Source organism: Armigeres subalbatus, chromosome 3, assembly GCF_024139115.2.
Source record: "Armigeres subalbatus isolate Guangzhou_Male chromosome 3, GZ_Asu_2, whole genome shotgun sequence".
Classification (NCBI taxonomy): Eukaryota; Metazoa; Arthropoda; class Insecta; order Diptera; family Culicidae; genus Armigeres; species Armigeres subalbatus.
In genome coordinates this window covers 100,010,100-100,028,758 of record NC_085141.1, presented here as the reverse complement: position 1 = coordinate 100,028,758, position 18,659 = coordinate 100,010,100, and the positions used below count along the sequence as shown (strand labels likewise).

The window sequence follows — 18,659 nt, the reverse complement described above, 5'->3', positions numbered from 1 at the left end:
TAAGATTGATAACTTAGAATGAATTTGTATGTGTATCAACCAAATTAGCCTCTTCAGCAATACGTAACGCTTCTAGAGCCACCCGGAGTGGAAATTAATTACTATGTCTGAAACTCGATTATGCATATGCACAACATGTGATAGATTAAGTTCGGAAAAGGTATTGGAGGAAAACCGCTACCTTCCCTCCCTCCCAGTTGTTCTTCAATAACTGCCTCCATTACGAAGATTGATCCACAGACCTTGACTCTATGGAGTTCGTAGACTACCTGGAGCCCACGGCAACAACAAGAACTACTTGGAATACGAACATATAATAAGAAAGGGTCACGCTACTTGTTTATTCTTCGATAACTGCCCCCATTACGGAGATTGATCCGAAGATCTTGACTGTATCAAGTTCGTAGACTACCTGGAACTCACGACAACAACAAGAACTACATGGAATTCAAACAAATACCAATAGGGGTCACCAAAACTTGTTTATTCTTCGATAACTGCCTCCATTACGAAGATTGATCCACAGACTTTGACTCTATGGAGTTCATAGATTCACCTGGAGCCACAGCAGCAACAACCAGAACTACTTGGAATACGAACATATAATAAGAAGGGTCACATACTTGTTTATTCTTCGATAACTGCCCCCATTACGGAGATTGATCCGAAGATCTTGACTGTATCAAGTTCGTAGACTACCTGGAACTCACGACAACAACAAGAACTACATGGAATTCAAACATATACCAAGAAGGGGTCACGCAACTTGTTAATTTTCCAATAACTGCCTCCATTACGTAGGATGATCCACAGACCTTGATTCTTTGGAGTTCGTAGACTACCTGGAGCCAACGACAACAACAAGAACTACTTGGAATACAAACATATACCAATAAGGGGTCACAAAACTTGTTTATTCTTCGATACCTGCCTCCATTACGAAGATTGACCCACAGACTTTGACTCTGTGGAGTTCGTAGACTACCAGGAGTCCACGACAACAACAAGAACTACTTGAAGTACACACATATACCAAGAAAGGGTCACGCTACTTGTTTATTCTTCGATAACTGCCCCCATTACGGAGATTGATCCGAAGATCTTGACTGCATCGAGTTCGTAGACTACCTGGAACTCACGACAACAACAAGAACTACTTGGAATACAAACATATACCAAGAAGGGGTCACAAAACTTGTTTATTCTTCGATAACTGCCTCCATTACGAAGATTGATCCACAGACTTTGACTCTATGGAGTTCGTAGACTACCAGGAGTCCACGACAACAACAAGAACTACTTGAAGTACACACATATACCAAGAAAGGGTCACGCTACTTGTTTATTCTTCGATAACTGCCCCCATTACGGAGATTGATCCGAAGATCTTGACTGCATGGAGTTCGTAGACTACCTGGAACTCACGACAACAACAAGAACTACTTGGAATACAAACATATACCAAGAAGGGGTCACAAAACTTGTTTATTCTTCAATAATTGCCTCCATTACGAAGATTGATCCACAGACTTTGACTCTGTGGAGTTCGTAGACTACCAGGAGTCCACGACAACAACAAGAACTACTTGAAGTACACACATATACCAAGAAGGGGTCGCGCAACTTGTTTATTCTTCGATAACAGCCTCCATTAAGGAGATTGATCCGAAGACATTTACTGTATGGAGTTCGTAGACTACCTGGAACTCACGACAACAACAAGAACTACATGAAAAACAAACATATGCCAAGAAGGGGTCACAAAACTTGTTTATTCTTCGATAACTGCCTCCATTACGGAGATTGATTCGAAGACCTTGACTGTATGGAGTTCGTAGACTACCTGGAACTCACGACAACAACAAGAACTACTTGGAATACAAACATATACCAAGAAGGGGTCATGCAACTTGTTTATTCTTCGATAACTGCCTCCATTACGCAGATTGATCCACAGACTTTGACTCTGTGGAGTTCGTAGACTACCAGGAGTCCACGACAACAACAAGAACTACTTGAAGTACACACATATATCAAGAAGGGGTCGCGCAACTTGTTTATTCTTCGATAAACGCCTCCATTAAGGAGATTAATCCGAAGACCTGGACTGTATATAGTTCGTAGACTACCTGGGACTCACGACAACAACAAGAACTACATGAAAAACAGATATATATCAAAAAGGGGTCACACAACTTGTTTATTCTTCAAAAACTGCCTCCATTACGGAGGTTGATCCACAGATCTTGACTCTATGGAGTTCGTAGACTACCTGGAGCCCACGACAACAACAATAACTACTTGGAATTCAAACATTTACCAAGAAAAGGTCACGCAACTTGTTCATTCTTCGATAACTGCCTCCATTACGGAGATTGATCCGAAGACCTTGACTGTATGGAGTTCGTAGACTACCTGGAATCAATGACAGCAACAAGAACAACTTGGAATGCAAACATGTTTCAAGAAAAGGTCATTGGATGACCCGGAACATATATTGTGAAAGTATTATATGCTAAGCACCATAAAGAGCATGAACCGTTTTTGAATTTGCACGATAGACCTTTAGCTACGTTAGCAAACCATAAGATCTTATTCCAGGGATTTTTTGGATGACTGAGGCCTTACTCCAGGGGTTTTTGGAGACCCAGAATATATACTGTGAACACCGACTATTCTAAGAAGCGCAATGAGTATGTAATATATTTGAAACTGGATGATAGTCCTTCGGTTACGTGTGTAGACTCTCAAGCCTTACTTCAAAGATTTCTTGTAGAACCATGGACAAAAGCTGTAAACCTTGACAATGGGCAAAAAGTATATGAGTTTCTGTTTCCAAAACTGTCAAAATTATCTAAATTGGTTGAAAATTGTTAAAGTTATGAAAATACCAATTTATGGGAACACGGGTACCCTGTCGGCCATCCACGTGGTAAAAAAAATCAGATGCCCCTCCCCACGTCCCTCCTCACTGTATCAACATGATTTTCTCACAGATGCTACATTTTATGGAGTTCTTAGATGTCACCGAGTTTCAGCTTTCAGCTATAAAAAATCATTGGAATATCACCACTTGAAGTTGAAAAAGGAACACGGGTACCCCGTCGGCCGCATAAGGGTTAATTAGTCGGCTGGATAGATCACCTTGTGACTTACTAACTTTTAACTCGCGTAGGCAACTAACGATATAAAAACGACCTCGATCGTGAGGGAAAAAACTCCACCGATTAAAAGAGCGTCACGTGATGAGATACGGATGTATATACGTCCGGCTCGTCCAGGAAAACGACAAGGAATGAATTGTTCATATTTTAATAAAATAATTCGTTGTAATAGTTTAATTTGTTTTATTATAATCCGATCAGCGTTCAGAACATGACGTTATTCATTAAGTATATCTTCCATCTTCACAACAATATTTCACGTTTGCTCGAAACTGAGGTTCAAACGAGACAAATCTAAATAAACATATAATTTAAAAAAAAAACAATCTTTAATGTCGTATACGAACTCATCGTAAAAAGGATCACATTCCAAAAGTACAAATCACTAAATAATTTCTTTCTTTTTTTCACAGTATTGCCAAAAACTTTTAAATAGGTTTTTAACGGATCTGAGTATTTGAGCAAACCGAAAACCCTTGAACTGTTTCTGCTGTCTGAGGCCTGTAGCGTATTGAATTGAATTATTACATGCAACTACTATTTATGTTCATCTACTGCTAATGGATGACAATTCAACGGTACATAGTATGAGTGGTTATCAGTGATGGTGCTAACAATTATATAGGATAATGAGACGTTCAAGTCTGGGGCATGTAACAGGTATATCAACTCCGACACGTTTGGTTACTGCCAGCCCGCTGCTCAGCTGTATAAAAATCGTATCGCAATTGCGAATAATTTAATAATCCTACATTCGATCACATTGTTGAGTCAGAAATCTGAAATTTGAAATGCATCAGTACTCGAATTATGTCGTGGAAAGGAGCAACACTCACCAGAAGCTAACTAGCGCGGCACATGGCCTGGTCCGGTACAAACGAGTCGAACGGATCGGATTGCATTCGGTTCTGGTTCTCGTTTACGGTGCCATCGACGACATCCACCCGGTGTTTCACCGGGACCTTCTCGAACGGTTGCGGTGACCACAGGCGGACCTCGTGATCGATCCCGCTCGTTGCCAACAGGCACTCATACGGGTGCGGCTGCACACAATTCACAATCAGTTCGTCTGCTTGGTAGATGGAGGAAATCATACCACTGTCACGATCCCAGATAAAGAAGTTGCCGTCATCCGAGCTGTAAACCGGATTCAAATGGGAGATATTTTTTTATCGGAAATAGTAAAAGCAATAAACTGAAGTTTACCCTGCTACGATGTAGTTTGCATCTCCAAAATAATTTGCCTCCTTGATGTCAGTCTTCGTATTTAGATGACCGACGAAACGATCCTGATAATCAAGTGCACCGGCACGCCAAGCCTAGAAACATCAGACGGCAATATATAATTAAGAAACTATTGATTACGTTCCGCATTGCATCGTACCAACTCGTTCACCGAATAGTGATCCGCATCGGGTTCCTGTATACGTTCCCGTTGCCGTTGACGTTGCTTCTCGAGCTCGGCTTCGATATCTTTGTCCAACATCAGTACACCGTGGTTTTTCGCGTAGGACGGAAATCGTTTGATAAGTTCCGCGAGGCATTCCGAGGCATCTTGAAGCTGACCCAGTTTTAGCAGTGCACGTGCCAAGCGAAAGTGGGCTTTCACGTAATGTGGATCAAGACGTAGAGCCTGATGACAGTCACGCACGGCTGCATACACATCGCCGAACCTGCAATCGAACATGCGATTAAAATCGGTTCTGTGACACGAAATTAACCAAGACGAACCAATTTCTTTTCATAAGTGCGGTCGCCCTGTTCAAGTACAACATGGAGCAGTCCTTTTTCTGTGCCTTCCTGATTGCCAGCGTGTACTGCTGAATCGCCTGCAGATACTTTTCCTTCTCCAGGTTGGCATTGCCTTCCTTCTTCATGTGTTCGACTTCCGGTGGAAGTTTGTGCTTTACTCGCTCGCCGTTCCTCACCGTCGTTCCATTGGTGCCATTGATTGGTTCGGTAAATTTCGGCAACTCGAGAAACTAAAATGAACAAAATAAAACATTCCTTACTGAAAGGTATGTTGCAATCTGAAACATACCTTGGGTTCCCGTGGACAATTGAGGTCGTACAGATATATTTGCTCCGAAGCCATATTGACCAGCAATTCGGTACCATCCGGACTGAAGGTAAGATAGGTGATGGCTTTCTGGTTGTAAATGGAGTAGACAGTGCCTTTGTTGCGACTGAGGTGCCCAGGACAATAGTATTGGACGCAACCTTCCTGTGGGACGTTATCCGCTCCACTTTCATTTGGCTTGAACTCTCCCGTGGTGCTGAACTGAAAGACATAAACACTGTTAGTAACGTATGTATTGTTCTTATTGGATCTAGTTTTAACTCTTTGCAACACGCATCGGTGGTTCAGTGGTAGAATGCTCGCCTGCCACGCGGGCGGCCCGGGTTCGATTCCCGGCCGATGCAACTATCTTTTTTTAGATTAGGTTAAAACATAAAAAGTGATTTCGTAAACCAGACTCTCTCAATAGGGGCTGTTCACAAACTGGGTGACAATTAAGAAAATATAAATGTAACTATTTTATCCTCGATAGTATAGCTGTCAGTAAGCCGCCTTTCACTAAAATGTCTTATCTTCTCTTATATATAAAAATGAAATGGTCTGTGTTCGTATCCGCATAACTCGAAAACGGCTGGATGGATTTTCTTCATTCCTTCAGCAGATATGTTTGTTATTGTTTCCGACGGGTTTATATGATATTTCCTTAGTCGAAAATCATTAGTAAAGTTGAGTAAATCGTGAAAAACTAAATTAAAGATTCGTACGGGAAATTCGCATAGGGAGTTCGCAACACGCATTTTCGCCTACTATGCAGGACAACGTCTGCCGGGTCGACTAGTATTTGATATTTCTTTACAATCGTAGAAATAAATTTTGAAAAATAATACCTTTTTGCCTTTCTCGTACAACAAAGTTGTACCGAAAGGCTATCATTTCACTCCAAATTCGAGCTTTTGATAGAAGTCCCGGAGACCCATAGTGTTATATACCATTCGACTCAGCTCGATGAGCTGAACAAATGTCTGTCTGTCCGTGTGCGTGTGTGTGTGTGTATGTGTGTGCGTGTGTGTGTGCACAAATGCCATAAAAACATTAGCCAAATTTTCACATAGAAACTCTTAACCGATTTTCTTGCAACAAGTTGCATCCGACAGAGACTAAAACGCTGTTGATCACTATTGAATTTCATAATAATTGCAATTGCAAAAAATAGATAATATTAAAATAATGATGAGACAAAGTCACATAGAACAATAATGTGTTATGAAAAATGCCTTGCATCTATGAATATTTATGAAGTTTATCCGTGGCTTGCTCCCATTAAGAGTTTCATCGTACTATAAAGATGCTCGTGTTGCACGCATTTAGGCGTAATGCTCTTCGTTCAGTTTCACTTAGTACCATGAAATTGTCCGAAAGTCAAAATTCGAACATAGGAAATTCAGAAACTTTTGGCAGCGCCATCTGTCGTTTACTAGTGTAAATTTTTCTATCATAACATTAGACGGTGTAACTGTTTTGCCTTTCTTGTACATCATCGAGGTGTAAGCGTAAAGGCTACATTTATTACCTTTTTACGCGAGAAAGGCGCCATCACCGCTAGGTTGATTAATCTGGGTTTTTACAAAGTGACTTCCCTTATGCAAGCATGCTAAAAGCCATTGGCCCTAAGTTTGTTCATGGTCGAAGTAAAATTTGAAGATTCTACTCCTCGCTTTATCAAGACCTACCTTCATCAACGACAGCATCCGTCGATCGTAAATTCGGGCGTAGCAATCGTTCGCTCCGATGGCCATCTGTTCCGGCCGGTGTGGGTTGATTGCGATGCACTTCACCTCCGGTATCTGGTTAATGTGATTCTTCAGGTTGATCAGTACATTCGCATCATTGGCCTTGCAAGTGTGCGCCGTTCGCATGTCATGCTGCAGCACCTTGCCGTCCTCTGCCGCGGACCAGAATAGGTTTATCAGCTTCGGTGTCGTGGCCAGCCGCTTTATCCGTTGCCCGTGGCACTGGCACTTCCGAATGGGCAAGTCATTTCCCCGATTGATGTCGAAGACATACAGTTTGCAGTCACCGGCTCCGGTCAGCACAATCGAGTCGTTCCGCTTCGGCAGGAATTTAACCGAAAAAATGTTTCCCTCATGTGGGGTAGCCAAATCAAGAATCTGCTTGTGGGTGAAAGGGTCCCAAAGCATGACATGGAAATCATCGGAAGCGGAAGCAAGGATCCGTCCGTTAGTGCTCCATTCCAAACAGTTGACGCAGCCGTTGTGTCCTTTCAGTTCCGCCTCGAGTTCGATCTTGTCAATAAACTGCGGGGCTGTTTTCAGTCGATTTTTAAGGATATGCTCGATGTCGCCGTAGTTTCGGTCGAGCAAAATCTGCGCTACATTCGTAACGTTCGGATAGTTAAACTTCCGCTTCATTGCGGAGAACTTCAATTCACTATTTTCTGAAAAGGTTGAAGCAAAACTTTAATACAATTATTGGTCAATCTAAAATGAATTTTGCATAAAATTTCAATTGATTCTATTTCCCATCCAGCTGTTTCTCATTGATAGACTATCTGTGAGCAGTTCGTCCTTTGTGTTACTTCAGCGCTTATCAGTTAGGAAGCAATCAATTAACTTATAATTCGTATCAATCTAAGCTATGAGTTTCAAATAAATTTGATTGAACTAGGCTGACATTTCATTAGGCACTAGCTGATCGTACCCTGCCTTGCTCGGGTGCGACAGTTTAAGTCTGCGGTTATAAAAAGTCAAAAATGAAAGGTCATACTGCTGCATTCTAGACCAATTTCTGGAAATACTTGACCCCAAAATGTTGCGTATTAGAGAATTTCAAACATTTTTCATCTATGCACAGATTTATGTAAAAACAATGCGTAGGCCAAGATAACTGAACAATAAAACCTGGCAGATTGGTTGGTCTGTACTCGAGTCAGATCGTTTCAAACGGAACATCAGCTCATTTTTATTTATATAGATTTTGCTAATGCAAAAATAGGCACCCATTGAATAACAAATGAAAAAGCAACTAATAAAAAAACATCGGCAAACTACAATAAACTATAATAACTCACTAGTTGGTTACAAGTTTTTAGTTTTTCCAACACTTGATTATATGGAATTTGGATTTATTTATTGAAATAAAATTTACATCAAAATCCACTTTTCACTGCTGTTGCTACTGATGAAGAAAAACAAAATTTTGCTTCTTTTGCTTTGAATCTGTCATCACTCATCATCAGTCATTATTTTTGCGCTGATGACGTATACGATGGGGGGTAGGAAACAATCCGCATGAAAAACGGGGGTTCATTCATAAATTACATAACGCTAAAATTGACCATTTTCAACCCCTACCCACCCCTTCATATTGTGGATTTACAGTTGCGATTCGCTGGTTGGGCCACTACCTCGGCCCAACTAACGAATTCGGTTTTTTAGTTGGGTCAACTGACAGCCATTTGAACACGTGTATTTCGACTTGAACATCACAAATGATGTCCAGTGACGCCCAATCCCGTTTTCTGTGTTTACATTGAATTTTGACGTACGGTTGCTTTTTAGTTGGGCCATTGCCAGCGAAGGCCAACTAAAAAGTCACCCAAGTATCAAAATCCCAACCAGCGAATCCCGACTGTACTCGATATCAAGATTTTCCCGATTACTTTTATGGCTACTCAGAGTAAGCGCAAAAAATCGAGGGGAACGGCAATGTTCATGTCCTATAAAACTTAATTTTAATGATTACAAATATTTAGTCAAATAAAATCAATAAATTCTTCAATATTACAGTCGCAGAACTTTATGAAATAATGTAGGTATATTTTTTCGCGGTTTTTTTGGGGCAAGTATTATGCATCTCGAGATAAAATAGAATACTGCGGCTTCCTGCTGGTTACTTTTCAGGTAATCGCAGCGGTCACTAAACACAACAGAGTCAATGAAAATCTCACCCACCATATGCACTTGCCATGATAAACACTCTCCACGTACTCAGTGACTCCGGTTGCCTCTCACTAATACAATCGAACACTGCTGTCATTTCGCGAAAAGCACGTGGTTTTGTTTTGAGCGGGAAAATTCTGCCTATCTTTTAACACGGTGGCTATCTTGACGTTTACCTTTGCAGTCGAGCCTGCGAGTGTAAGACCACCGCAGCATTCTAGAAAAAGATGAACGCGACAATATTCAACATTTTATATCTCACGATCAAGTAATAAATATCATATACATCTAACTACCCATCACCTACTAGTACACGTGCTCATTCTTTTGTCTGCCAAAAATGCAAATGCCACGTGATTTTCGGTAAACAAATATTCGCTCTTTCACTCAGATTGCTGGTTGGAATTTTTTTGACGTTTACTTTGTCTCGCTCAAACCAACAGCGAATACTCTAGCGACTACATTAACGAACACTTGGTGGAACGGCTACTCTAACCGACCGTGTCCACCTAGCAAGTAAACGTACAATAACGTTTTTTGTATGGAAGGATTTTAAAATTTGTATCAACCGTAACGCTCTGACAGATACCCTCCCACCCCCTAAAGCGTTTTGTAATTTGTGAATGAGCCCCTGGAAAAACGATACGATAAGGGATTGTTCAAAAATTACGTGAATCGTTTTTCGGCATTTTCAACCCCCTCCCCCCTTTTGTCACAATCTGTCACAAATCACTGACCCCCTCCCTCCCCCTGTATGTACAACTGTAATATAAATAATGGTTCGTCTTCTTCGTACACTATTTCTACACACTTACCTCATTTCACCGTATTCGGTAAATTTTACCGAAATCTCAACAGCAGAACTGTTCGGTAATTTATTTTACAGATTTTTTGTAATTTTTTCCATTGCTCAACTGTCAAAATCACCGAAAATCAGTTAAATTATTTACCGAACAGTTCTGCTGTTGAGATTTCGGTAAAATTTTACCGAATTCGGTGATTTATTTTAAGTGTGTACCTCGTTCCATACAACGGTAAGTGAATTGGTTTACCTGTTGACATCGGTGCACTTACACAAACAATCGACATTAATTGTCAAAAATCAGGGTTACCAACTTTATAACTTTCACCTTGTCGCCGACTACGCCGAGTCTTGCGCTGAGTGCTCGGCGCGGAAACCCAAAGGTGGGAATAAAATTTTGGGATTTATTGTACTTCCAGTTGAAAACCGAAGTGAGCTCTCGCGACAATCGAGTTTTCTCCCGTTTCCTTTTGTCGCAACTACGTCGCGACTAGTGCGCATCATGGCGCACGGCGGTGGCATAGATGCGCACTAGTCGCGATGTAGTTGCGACATCAGGCAATAAGAAAAAACTCAATCGTCGCGAGAGCTCACTTCGGTTTTCAACTGGAAGTACAATATGCGTAATATATAAGCCATTTTATAAAAAGCTCAAATGACAGGAGACCAAACACTAATATTTATATTTTACAAGGAAAATATGCGAAAATGAAATGAAATGATGATGATGATGACGAAAAGATGATGGTTTACATGCAAATTTACCAAAACAAAGACCGAGCCGTCCACTCAAAATTTCGATCAGCTGTTCGAATCTGTTTCATAAAATGGCTTATTGCTGTATGATTGAGGTGATTGAGTTTTTAATTTTGATAAAATTAATATCGAAAATTAAAGTGTGCATAAAAATAATGCATAACAAAAAGGTGGTAGAGAATTAACACTGTTGTTTACATTTTAGAACCAGCACATGTCGGGGTAGGGATCAGGGGGAGAAGGCGGAGCACTAAATCCCTACCCCAACTAAAGACACTATATAGAAAGACGCGAAATCTGATCCCTGAGGAAACAAATCAACCGGAATTTGTAACGCATTTACCAAACCAAATCGGGTTGTGAATTCACGATAAACAAGTGAACTTCATTTTCAATCATTTGTTGCGGTTGATTTGCTCCAAATGATCAAAATAATAATTAAAGCATGTGTATTTGTGATAATTGAAATAGCCCTAGCCTGTGCACGCAGGGATGTCGACCACCCGGGTCGACATGAGATGACATATCTATCATTTACCTGGGTCTTTGTTTGTAAACATTGGCATTATTCTTATATGATGTTGAAATAAGATTCTTACAGGTGTTCGGCTTCAATAAGAATGCATATTGGAATCATTGGAAAAGCGCGAAAATAAATTCTGTTGGAATTGTTGAACATTGTAAAGTCGTTTTAGAGTAAAATCAGCAGTGATTCAAATCGTTCGGGACTGTCAGTTTGAATATGAATATGAAACATTAATTCTCCCAGCAGCTGTTCTAGAATCTTTTTTTAAACAAGTCAGCTGTCAAAAAGATAAAACTGGTATAACGCTCAGTTCTATTTTCTGCAGATTTGAACCACGATTGAATCACGAGATTCAAATATTTTTCAATTGTTATGGCGTATCAATGCGTCATTTTTTCTACGAATCAATCCAATTTGCAATTACGGCGCTTTTCTTGGCCGCAACATAATAATTTAATTTAATTGAAAATTTGAAAAACATGAATGGAATACTGCTGAGGAAATCAGTGCAAATAATAGTTTTGAAAGCTGTGGTAGTTAGTCTACGATAATTATTTTTGAGTAAATCCTTTGATATTAAAAGGGGTAAACATATTTATTGCTCGGAGTTATTAAATTCTTGCAATGGTTAATGTCTGTGTCATTTATGAGGTCGATTATAACTTGGGGTCAACTTCTTCAACTCTGCTTACAGCGCAAACTAGGTTTAAGCTTATGGGTAAGCACTGCATAAGAGTTATGCGGATATGAAGAAATTGGCTGTTAATCATATGTTGTCATTCCAAAAAAGTAGAATGTTGTATTAAATACACGACCGCAAATTGAACGTAGAACTACTTATCGTTCAATAGTGGATGTGAAATTCAATTATTTTGTGCATGTTCATTGCTGATGGAGATAGCCGAAATGAAGTTTAATTTATTTTGAACTGAAATTTGAACACTACCTGTCGAAATTGGATTTTCAATAGTTAAATGCATTGAAACAATTGTTTACAATAGTTGTTTAAAATCCTAGGGAGTTGACTGATCGATTCATACCAAAAGCTCCAGAATGCATAAAAAAACGGCTGAGTTATTGGCTCTTACTTCCTGACCTTTTTTCCTGACGGTCCCAAATTTGAAACAATCTCGGAAACAATGACCCCCTGATGGTCCCAAATTTGAAACAATGAGGCCCTAACTAAACTAGCGCGCCACTAGCAAAGTTAGGTTTTACGTACGGATTGCGAGAAAAATCCAACTTCGCTAGTCCCGTATTCCGGTTTTCAACTAAATCGAGTATATCCTATCCTACGTAATAATGAATACAAGTTATGATAGTTTCAATGTATACGATATACAAGTGTAATCATTAGCGTTGTAAATAATTATGTAGAGGCTGAGGCTTCATTCCGTTTTCTTGAATAAGTCACATTTTAGAGAATTAGGCTCGGAATTAGGTTGAGTGCACAATTGTTCTTTGCAAAAAGCATCCCATGTTATCACATCCTGACTACGAGCTTTATTTCTTGGTAAAAAGGATCTTGAACATCATATGTGTTATTCCCAGTAAAATTCGAATGTGTGAACTTAGACATCAAGCTATACTATGATATCATATAGCTCGTAGTCTTAACTAGATAGAATATTGGAGGTCTCAAGACGAGTTAGTATTACTCCCTATAGAGTTAGGCCATCTTCGAAGTCTTGTTCTTAGTATTTGTAAGGATACAAAAGTGGTACTATTTAAAAGCCCAACATTGAAAGAAATTAAGATCAATATTAATTTGAAAATTCAGTTATACAGACAAGTTCAATCAAAACATTATAGATAAGTAATTGTTTTAAAACTGGTTCGACTTTGGTCATCCGTTACGACGATGTGCAAGATCAGAATTTATGTGAAAACTTACAAAGACCTTTATGATTATTGGATTTTTCAAACGGAATATATGCATTTTTTGAACACTTCAATGAGAATAAGTTTGGCCGCTTCGATATAGTTAGTATGTCCATTGCAAGAAGCAGAAGCAACATTCAATGCTAAAAATATCAATAAATTATCAAAGCCCTATTAAATGTAGTTAAATTACATTTAATGTTCAACAAGTCCAATAGAATTTAGTTTCGCGCTTCTCCAATAATTCCAATATGCATTCTTATTGAAGCCGAATGCCTGTTAGAATCTTATTTCAACATCATATAAGAAAAATGCCAATGTTTACAAACAAAGACCCAGGTAAATGATTGAAATGTCATCTCATGTCGACCCAGGTGGTCGACATCCCCGCGTGCACAGGCTAATTGGAATGACACTGACAATAAATTTGGAATTCCAATTGGAACATTTCCTGTCTTTGTTTATAATGTCTATAACCCCAACATGCGCGACATATGGATTTGGTTCTAAACTGTAAACAACAGTTGTTAATTCTCTACAACCTTTTTTTTTGTTAAATATCTTGGCTGTGCATATGCACAGCATATGTTTCGAAATGGACAAATTGATATGAAATTTGCGAAAAAGAATCCACGTGTCTTGGAGGGACTCGAACCCTCAACCTCCTACTCTCTAGATAGGCGTGATAACCCCTACACAACAAGACCACTTAAAGGTCACGTTTGCGGAAAAGCCATCAGAATCCGAGTACCAACCTCCTCCGCGGTTAGCTCTCTTTTTTGCAAATTGAATATCTTTCGGATGCTTGATTTGCCCAATCTCCACATTTGCTTTACTGTTGTATATCCACAGCCAAGCGAGTGCACATTGTTTATTAAACGAGAGGATCGCACTCCATGCCCCCAGCAACGGACTGGGCGGGACGGTATAGAATGCGAATTCAATCGCACTCTGCTGTGCCAAAGGCTTTAGCAGCTAAAGCATTTGATGAGTTTGATTGCCTTTACGTAAACGGTCGCGTGGACTCAGACGACTAATTACTGTGTAAGACCGACACTTGATTACAATTAAGTGCATATTATTCGGCAACTCATCCGTACGGAAACCAATTTTGTGTTAAATATCTTGGCTGTGCATATGCACAGCATATGTTTCGAAATGGACAAATTGATATGAAATTTGCGAAAAAGAATCCACGTGTCTTGGAGGGACTCGAACCCTCAACCTCCTACTCTCTAGATAGGCGTGATAACCCCTACACAACAAGACCACTTAAAGGTCACGTTTGCGGAAAAGCCATCAGAATCATATGCACAGCCAAGATATTTAACAAAAAAATGGTTTTCGTACGGCCGAGTTGCCGAATAATATGCAATTAATTACAACCTTTTTGTTATGCCATGGCGAGGCAACCCAAGAAACAATTGTTGTTTGAAGAAATGTCTCTTACAGCTACGTTATTCAGCTGTATGTTTAATTATGATTGATTTATTGCATTTGATACTACTATACCAACCTTGTTCGCCCAAAAATGGAGAATCTATTCAACAAAAGTAGTTCTATAAGCATGTTGAAATAAATGTTTAAGCTATCACCTTGCCTCGATTGTTCAACTGCAAAAACATTAAAAGAGCTAAAGCAACATTAATTCAACGCTTGTTACTACAAAGCTTATTACCCGAACTAATAAAGCTTTTGTTCGATGTTTTACAAATAAGACTGTTTGATTTACTGTTGTTTGTGTAACATAGAATATTGGAGGAAACTATTATTCAACATTAGTTTGAGAAAAAGTCCCGAATGCAAGTTGAATAACGTTGGTTTTGGTGGCATCTCAATTGTTGTAAGGAATATCTCAAATAAAGCTTATTACAAGTTTCCACAACACGCATTTTTTAATAAAAATGTTAAAAAGAGGACTAATGCTTACAGATAATTTTTATCTTGATATTATTTTATGGCTTTTATGAACTATCGATTTTTCAACTAATTAATGTATAGAACTGTGACATGTTTTTTTAAATCAACAGTTATCACGATGTGAGGCTCGAACCCAGGACCCTTCGATTGATATCCGCCTGCTCTTCCGCTGCTCCATGCAAGGTCATATAAATCGACCATGTTAATTGTAGTTATAAATTATTTAACACCAAATTGAACAATTTATTGGACAAATATTGCATAAACAACATTTGATCATGTTTATTAAATAGAATGTATATGACAACAATGTTGTTGAAAACGTTTGCACAGCAACGTTTATACAAATTCAGATGAGCATCGAATGTAGTTGGGGCGATTGCAGTTTAAGAATTGTTGAATAATGAATTCTGAAACAATCTGCTTCCAATAGTCAATCCGTGCGCGCATCCGTTGCCCATCACTGTCAAAACAGCAACAACAAACAGTGCGGTGCAGTGATGGTGAATATTCGCAGAAAAAATGAGCAAAAGTACGTATTTTTAATATTCTAGTGAAAAATCCATTGTTAAAGTGCAATTTAATATATTGTAGATTTCTTTCTTGTTGAGGAGACAATCGAGGCCGGCAGTCTTTTTGAGGTAATTGCAAAATTGGAATGCACAGGGCCTTCTTCTTCAATGGCTTTACATTCCAACTGGAACTTGGCCTGCTTTTCAACTCGCAAGGCTACTGGAGATCCGTCATTGCAAAGGGCCCCCACCATTGAATCTGAGAAGGTTTACAATTTGGTTCTTCGTATTGATAAGGTATCGATGTACTGTCTCGCGTGTTTCGGTCTTGAATAATGGTTTTTGGTATGATTTTATAATATTAAGCAAAGCAAAAACAAGCTTTATACCATTCGTAGGATCTGGTACAGCTTTGAGTTCTGCGAATGTGTTGTACTTGTACACAACAACCGGTGTTTTCACTAACCACTGATATGATATGTAGTACTCTTTTTAAACTTTTTAAAATTATAAATTTCCACACAAACTCAATGCACAGTGACATCCGCACATCCAGATACGACATAATTGATTTTATCATCAATGATGAATCAACAGCAATTATGTTGTACTGAACAACATTTAAAAGAACATCACTATAAATGAATAAGTAAGTTATTTTAACAGTTATCATACAGTAAACTTATTTCACAATTAATCAACATGTTTGGTTCAAAGGCTTACAATCTAATATAAGACACATTACTTCATTGAATTTTACAACTTCGGCAGCGCTGTTGAATAACAAATTCTAACAAATGTTATTAAGCATCACATAAACATGTTATTCAATATCAACTTGATTACACAAAATAGGATTTATTTCGATGGAATAAAGTATATTTACAGTGAATAATACAACTGTACTTCACCCTGCCAGGGAAATTTTAGGGCAACATTTGTTAAACTTTTATTCGATGCGGTGATTTCAATCAGTATAACATTTATTAAACAACTTCTTAAACATGCTTTATTGTTCAACTACCATCGCTTCTATACAACAATTGTTCAACAAGCTTGTTGATTTATGGCTCTGAATTGTTTCTTGGGAATATTTATGCACACTTTTATTTTCGAGATTTTATCAAAATTAAACACTCAATCATGCAGCAATATAACGATGTGATATGCTTGAGATACCTGCTTGATTATCACGTAAAAAAATAACCTTATATGTTATGGCAAAAAACCATTCGAAAATACTTATACTCTTCATAATGCCACCCAATGAATGATCCCATATCAAAAAGCTAATAACATTCATAAGTTAATGAAAAGTATAAGTTTCCGAATGTATGTGACTAATGCGATGTATAATTTTTTTCTTATACATGTCATAAAGCGCCTGCTTTGGCAAAAAAGTATTAGAAATATTAATAATAAACAACATTAAATTTCTTTACGTGAGGGACTCGAAAAAGAATTTATTTGCAGTAACTAACCGAATATAAAAATGTTCACATTAACGATTGCGCCCTAACACCGGTTCTAAGCTTCGATGCAGAGTGCACGAGCTTTGTTCGCCAGTGACAGGCGTATGAGGCCCTTGGTAGGGATGAAGTGCTCGGCCTTAATAATTCTCCCCCTGATCTTCCATCATGATTCAAAAATAAGTTCCATGGCCATTTAACTCAATTTTGTTTTGAGTCAGAGTTTTTGCGATAATGAGTTAAGCCCCAAACGCAATACAACGGAACGGCGACGGAAACGGAAAATTTGACAGTTAGCCCATATATTTTCTGTCAAATTTGCCGTTTCCGTCGCCGTTCCGTTGTATTGCGTTTGGGGCTTTAAACTGACCCATACTTGAGTTGAGCCCAGACGAGCGTGTGCGCACGGAAGCTTGAAACCCGAATAAAAAATACAGTATTGCCCGTTGCATCAATTTTTAGACTCAGGCGCAACTTCGTTTTGCTTCGAATTTTTAGCGTGCACACCAATACATTCAAACTATCTTCGTAATTGTTTTTTGTTGTTGTTATTTATCGAACACACATGTTTTTGTTTACTCAAATAAACAATAAACAATGTCAATTCATTTGTGTGTGTGACACGGGAAAAATATGCACGCAAATAATTTTCGCGCAGGAGTCTAATAAAGGCCAGTATCGACTTAAAAAGTAGAGAGGTTACGGAATTTTGTTCAATATTACCAAGAGGAATTTTGACAACTGATTTGCATGGAGCAAATTGTCACTTTTACTTACGGAATAATCGAGCAGAATATTTTTCCGAAAGTAAAGTGACAGCTCCCATTACTTTGCGTGGGAACCTTACAAATGCCAATTTTGTTTTTTGTTCTTTTCATGTGGATACTGCTGTAAGAATTTTGTTTCGATTCTTTACTTTTCCGATTCAGTGAACGGAATTTAACATGTGATTGAGATAGAAAAAGAAATTTCTTTTGAACACGATACCAACCTTAAGGCGGAATCTGCACAATAGAATAACAATAAAATTTATTGTAACACTACTATTAATAACATTAAATTGGCAATCCAGCTTTCCACGCTCGGTAATGGCGGCTAATCGGTGTGTAAAAATCAATTGGTCACTGTACTGTTTGACACTAGCTGGAGGAAAGCCCACTGGCGTTCCTGGGTGAAGGGAAGGGAAAAAAGGCCTTTTCGACAGTGAGTTTTCCTCCAGCTAGTGTCAAACAGTACAGCGACCGATTGATTTTTGCACACCGACTAGCCGCCATTACCGAGCGTGGAAAGCTGGATAGATTATATTGTAAATGAAACTATAGAAATACATTAGAATGCATTGTTGTAAACCATTTACTCAAATGTAAACGAAGTTTTCGCAATAGAATGTACGGGTTGTTAAGTATCGTAACTATACAAAGTCTGAGATTTTTCCATACATTTTTTTCGTCACACAATAGAGTGTATGGTTAATATATTGTTGAAATATCCGAACAAAACTGTTCAAAATACAATGGATTGTATTGTATTTGTATAGTAAAACAATACGATTTTTGATTTCTCAGTTGTGACAGCTTTACTGTTCAACATTGCAATTTAAAGGAAAAAATTGCATATTTGGCGCTATGAGGCAAATATTGTTATATAGTT

At 38.6% G+C, this 18,659-nt stretch overlaps 1 protein-coding gene and 1 non-coding gene across 4 annotated transcripts; one reads left to right on the top strand and one right to left on the bottom strand.

Moving 5' to 3' along the window:
• Window positions 1–3,327: 3,327 nt before the first annotated feature.
• Window positions 3,328–8,429, bottom strand: LOC134225164 (WD and tetratricopeptide repeats protein 1-like). Of its 3 annotated transcripts, none has more exons than XM_062705010.1 (8): window positions 8,273–8,429; window positions 6,915–7,639; window positions 5,206–5,445; window positions 4,896–5,146; window positions 4,549–4,837; window positions 4,371–4,483; window positions 4,001–4,301; window positions 3,328–3,943 (listed from the first exon to the last, which is right to left on the bottom strand). In XM_062705010.1, exons 2-7 carry the CDS (start codon window positions 7,611–7,613, stop codon window positions 4,007–4,009), a joined length of 1,887 nt encoding a protein of 628 aa, XP_062560994.1. In that variant the 5' UTR covers window positions 7,614–7,639; window positions 8,273–8,429; the 3' UTR covers window positions 3,328–3,943; window positions 4,001–4,006. The 3 variants fall into 3 exon arrangements, with proteins under 3 accessions (XP_062560994.1, XP_062560995.1, XP_062560996.1); XM_062705011.1 differs by having other exon boundaries at window positions 6,915–7,659; window positions 8,273–8,410; XM_062705012.1 differs by having other exon boundaries at window positions 8,350–8,410.
• Trnag-gcc (transfer RNA glycine (anticodon GCC)) lies at window positions 5,518–5,588 on the top strand. The gene has a single exon. It is a non-coding gene; the product is annotated as a tRNA-Gly (tRNA).
• Window positions 8,430–18,659: the final 10,230 nt, after the last annotated feature.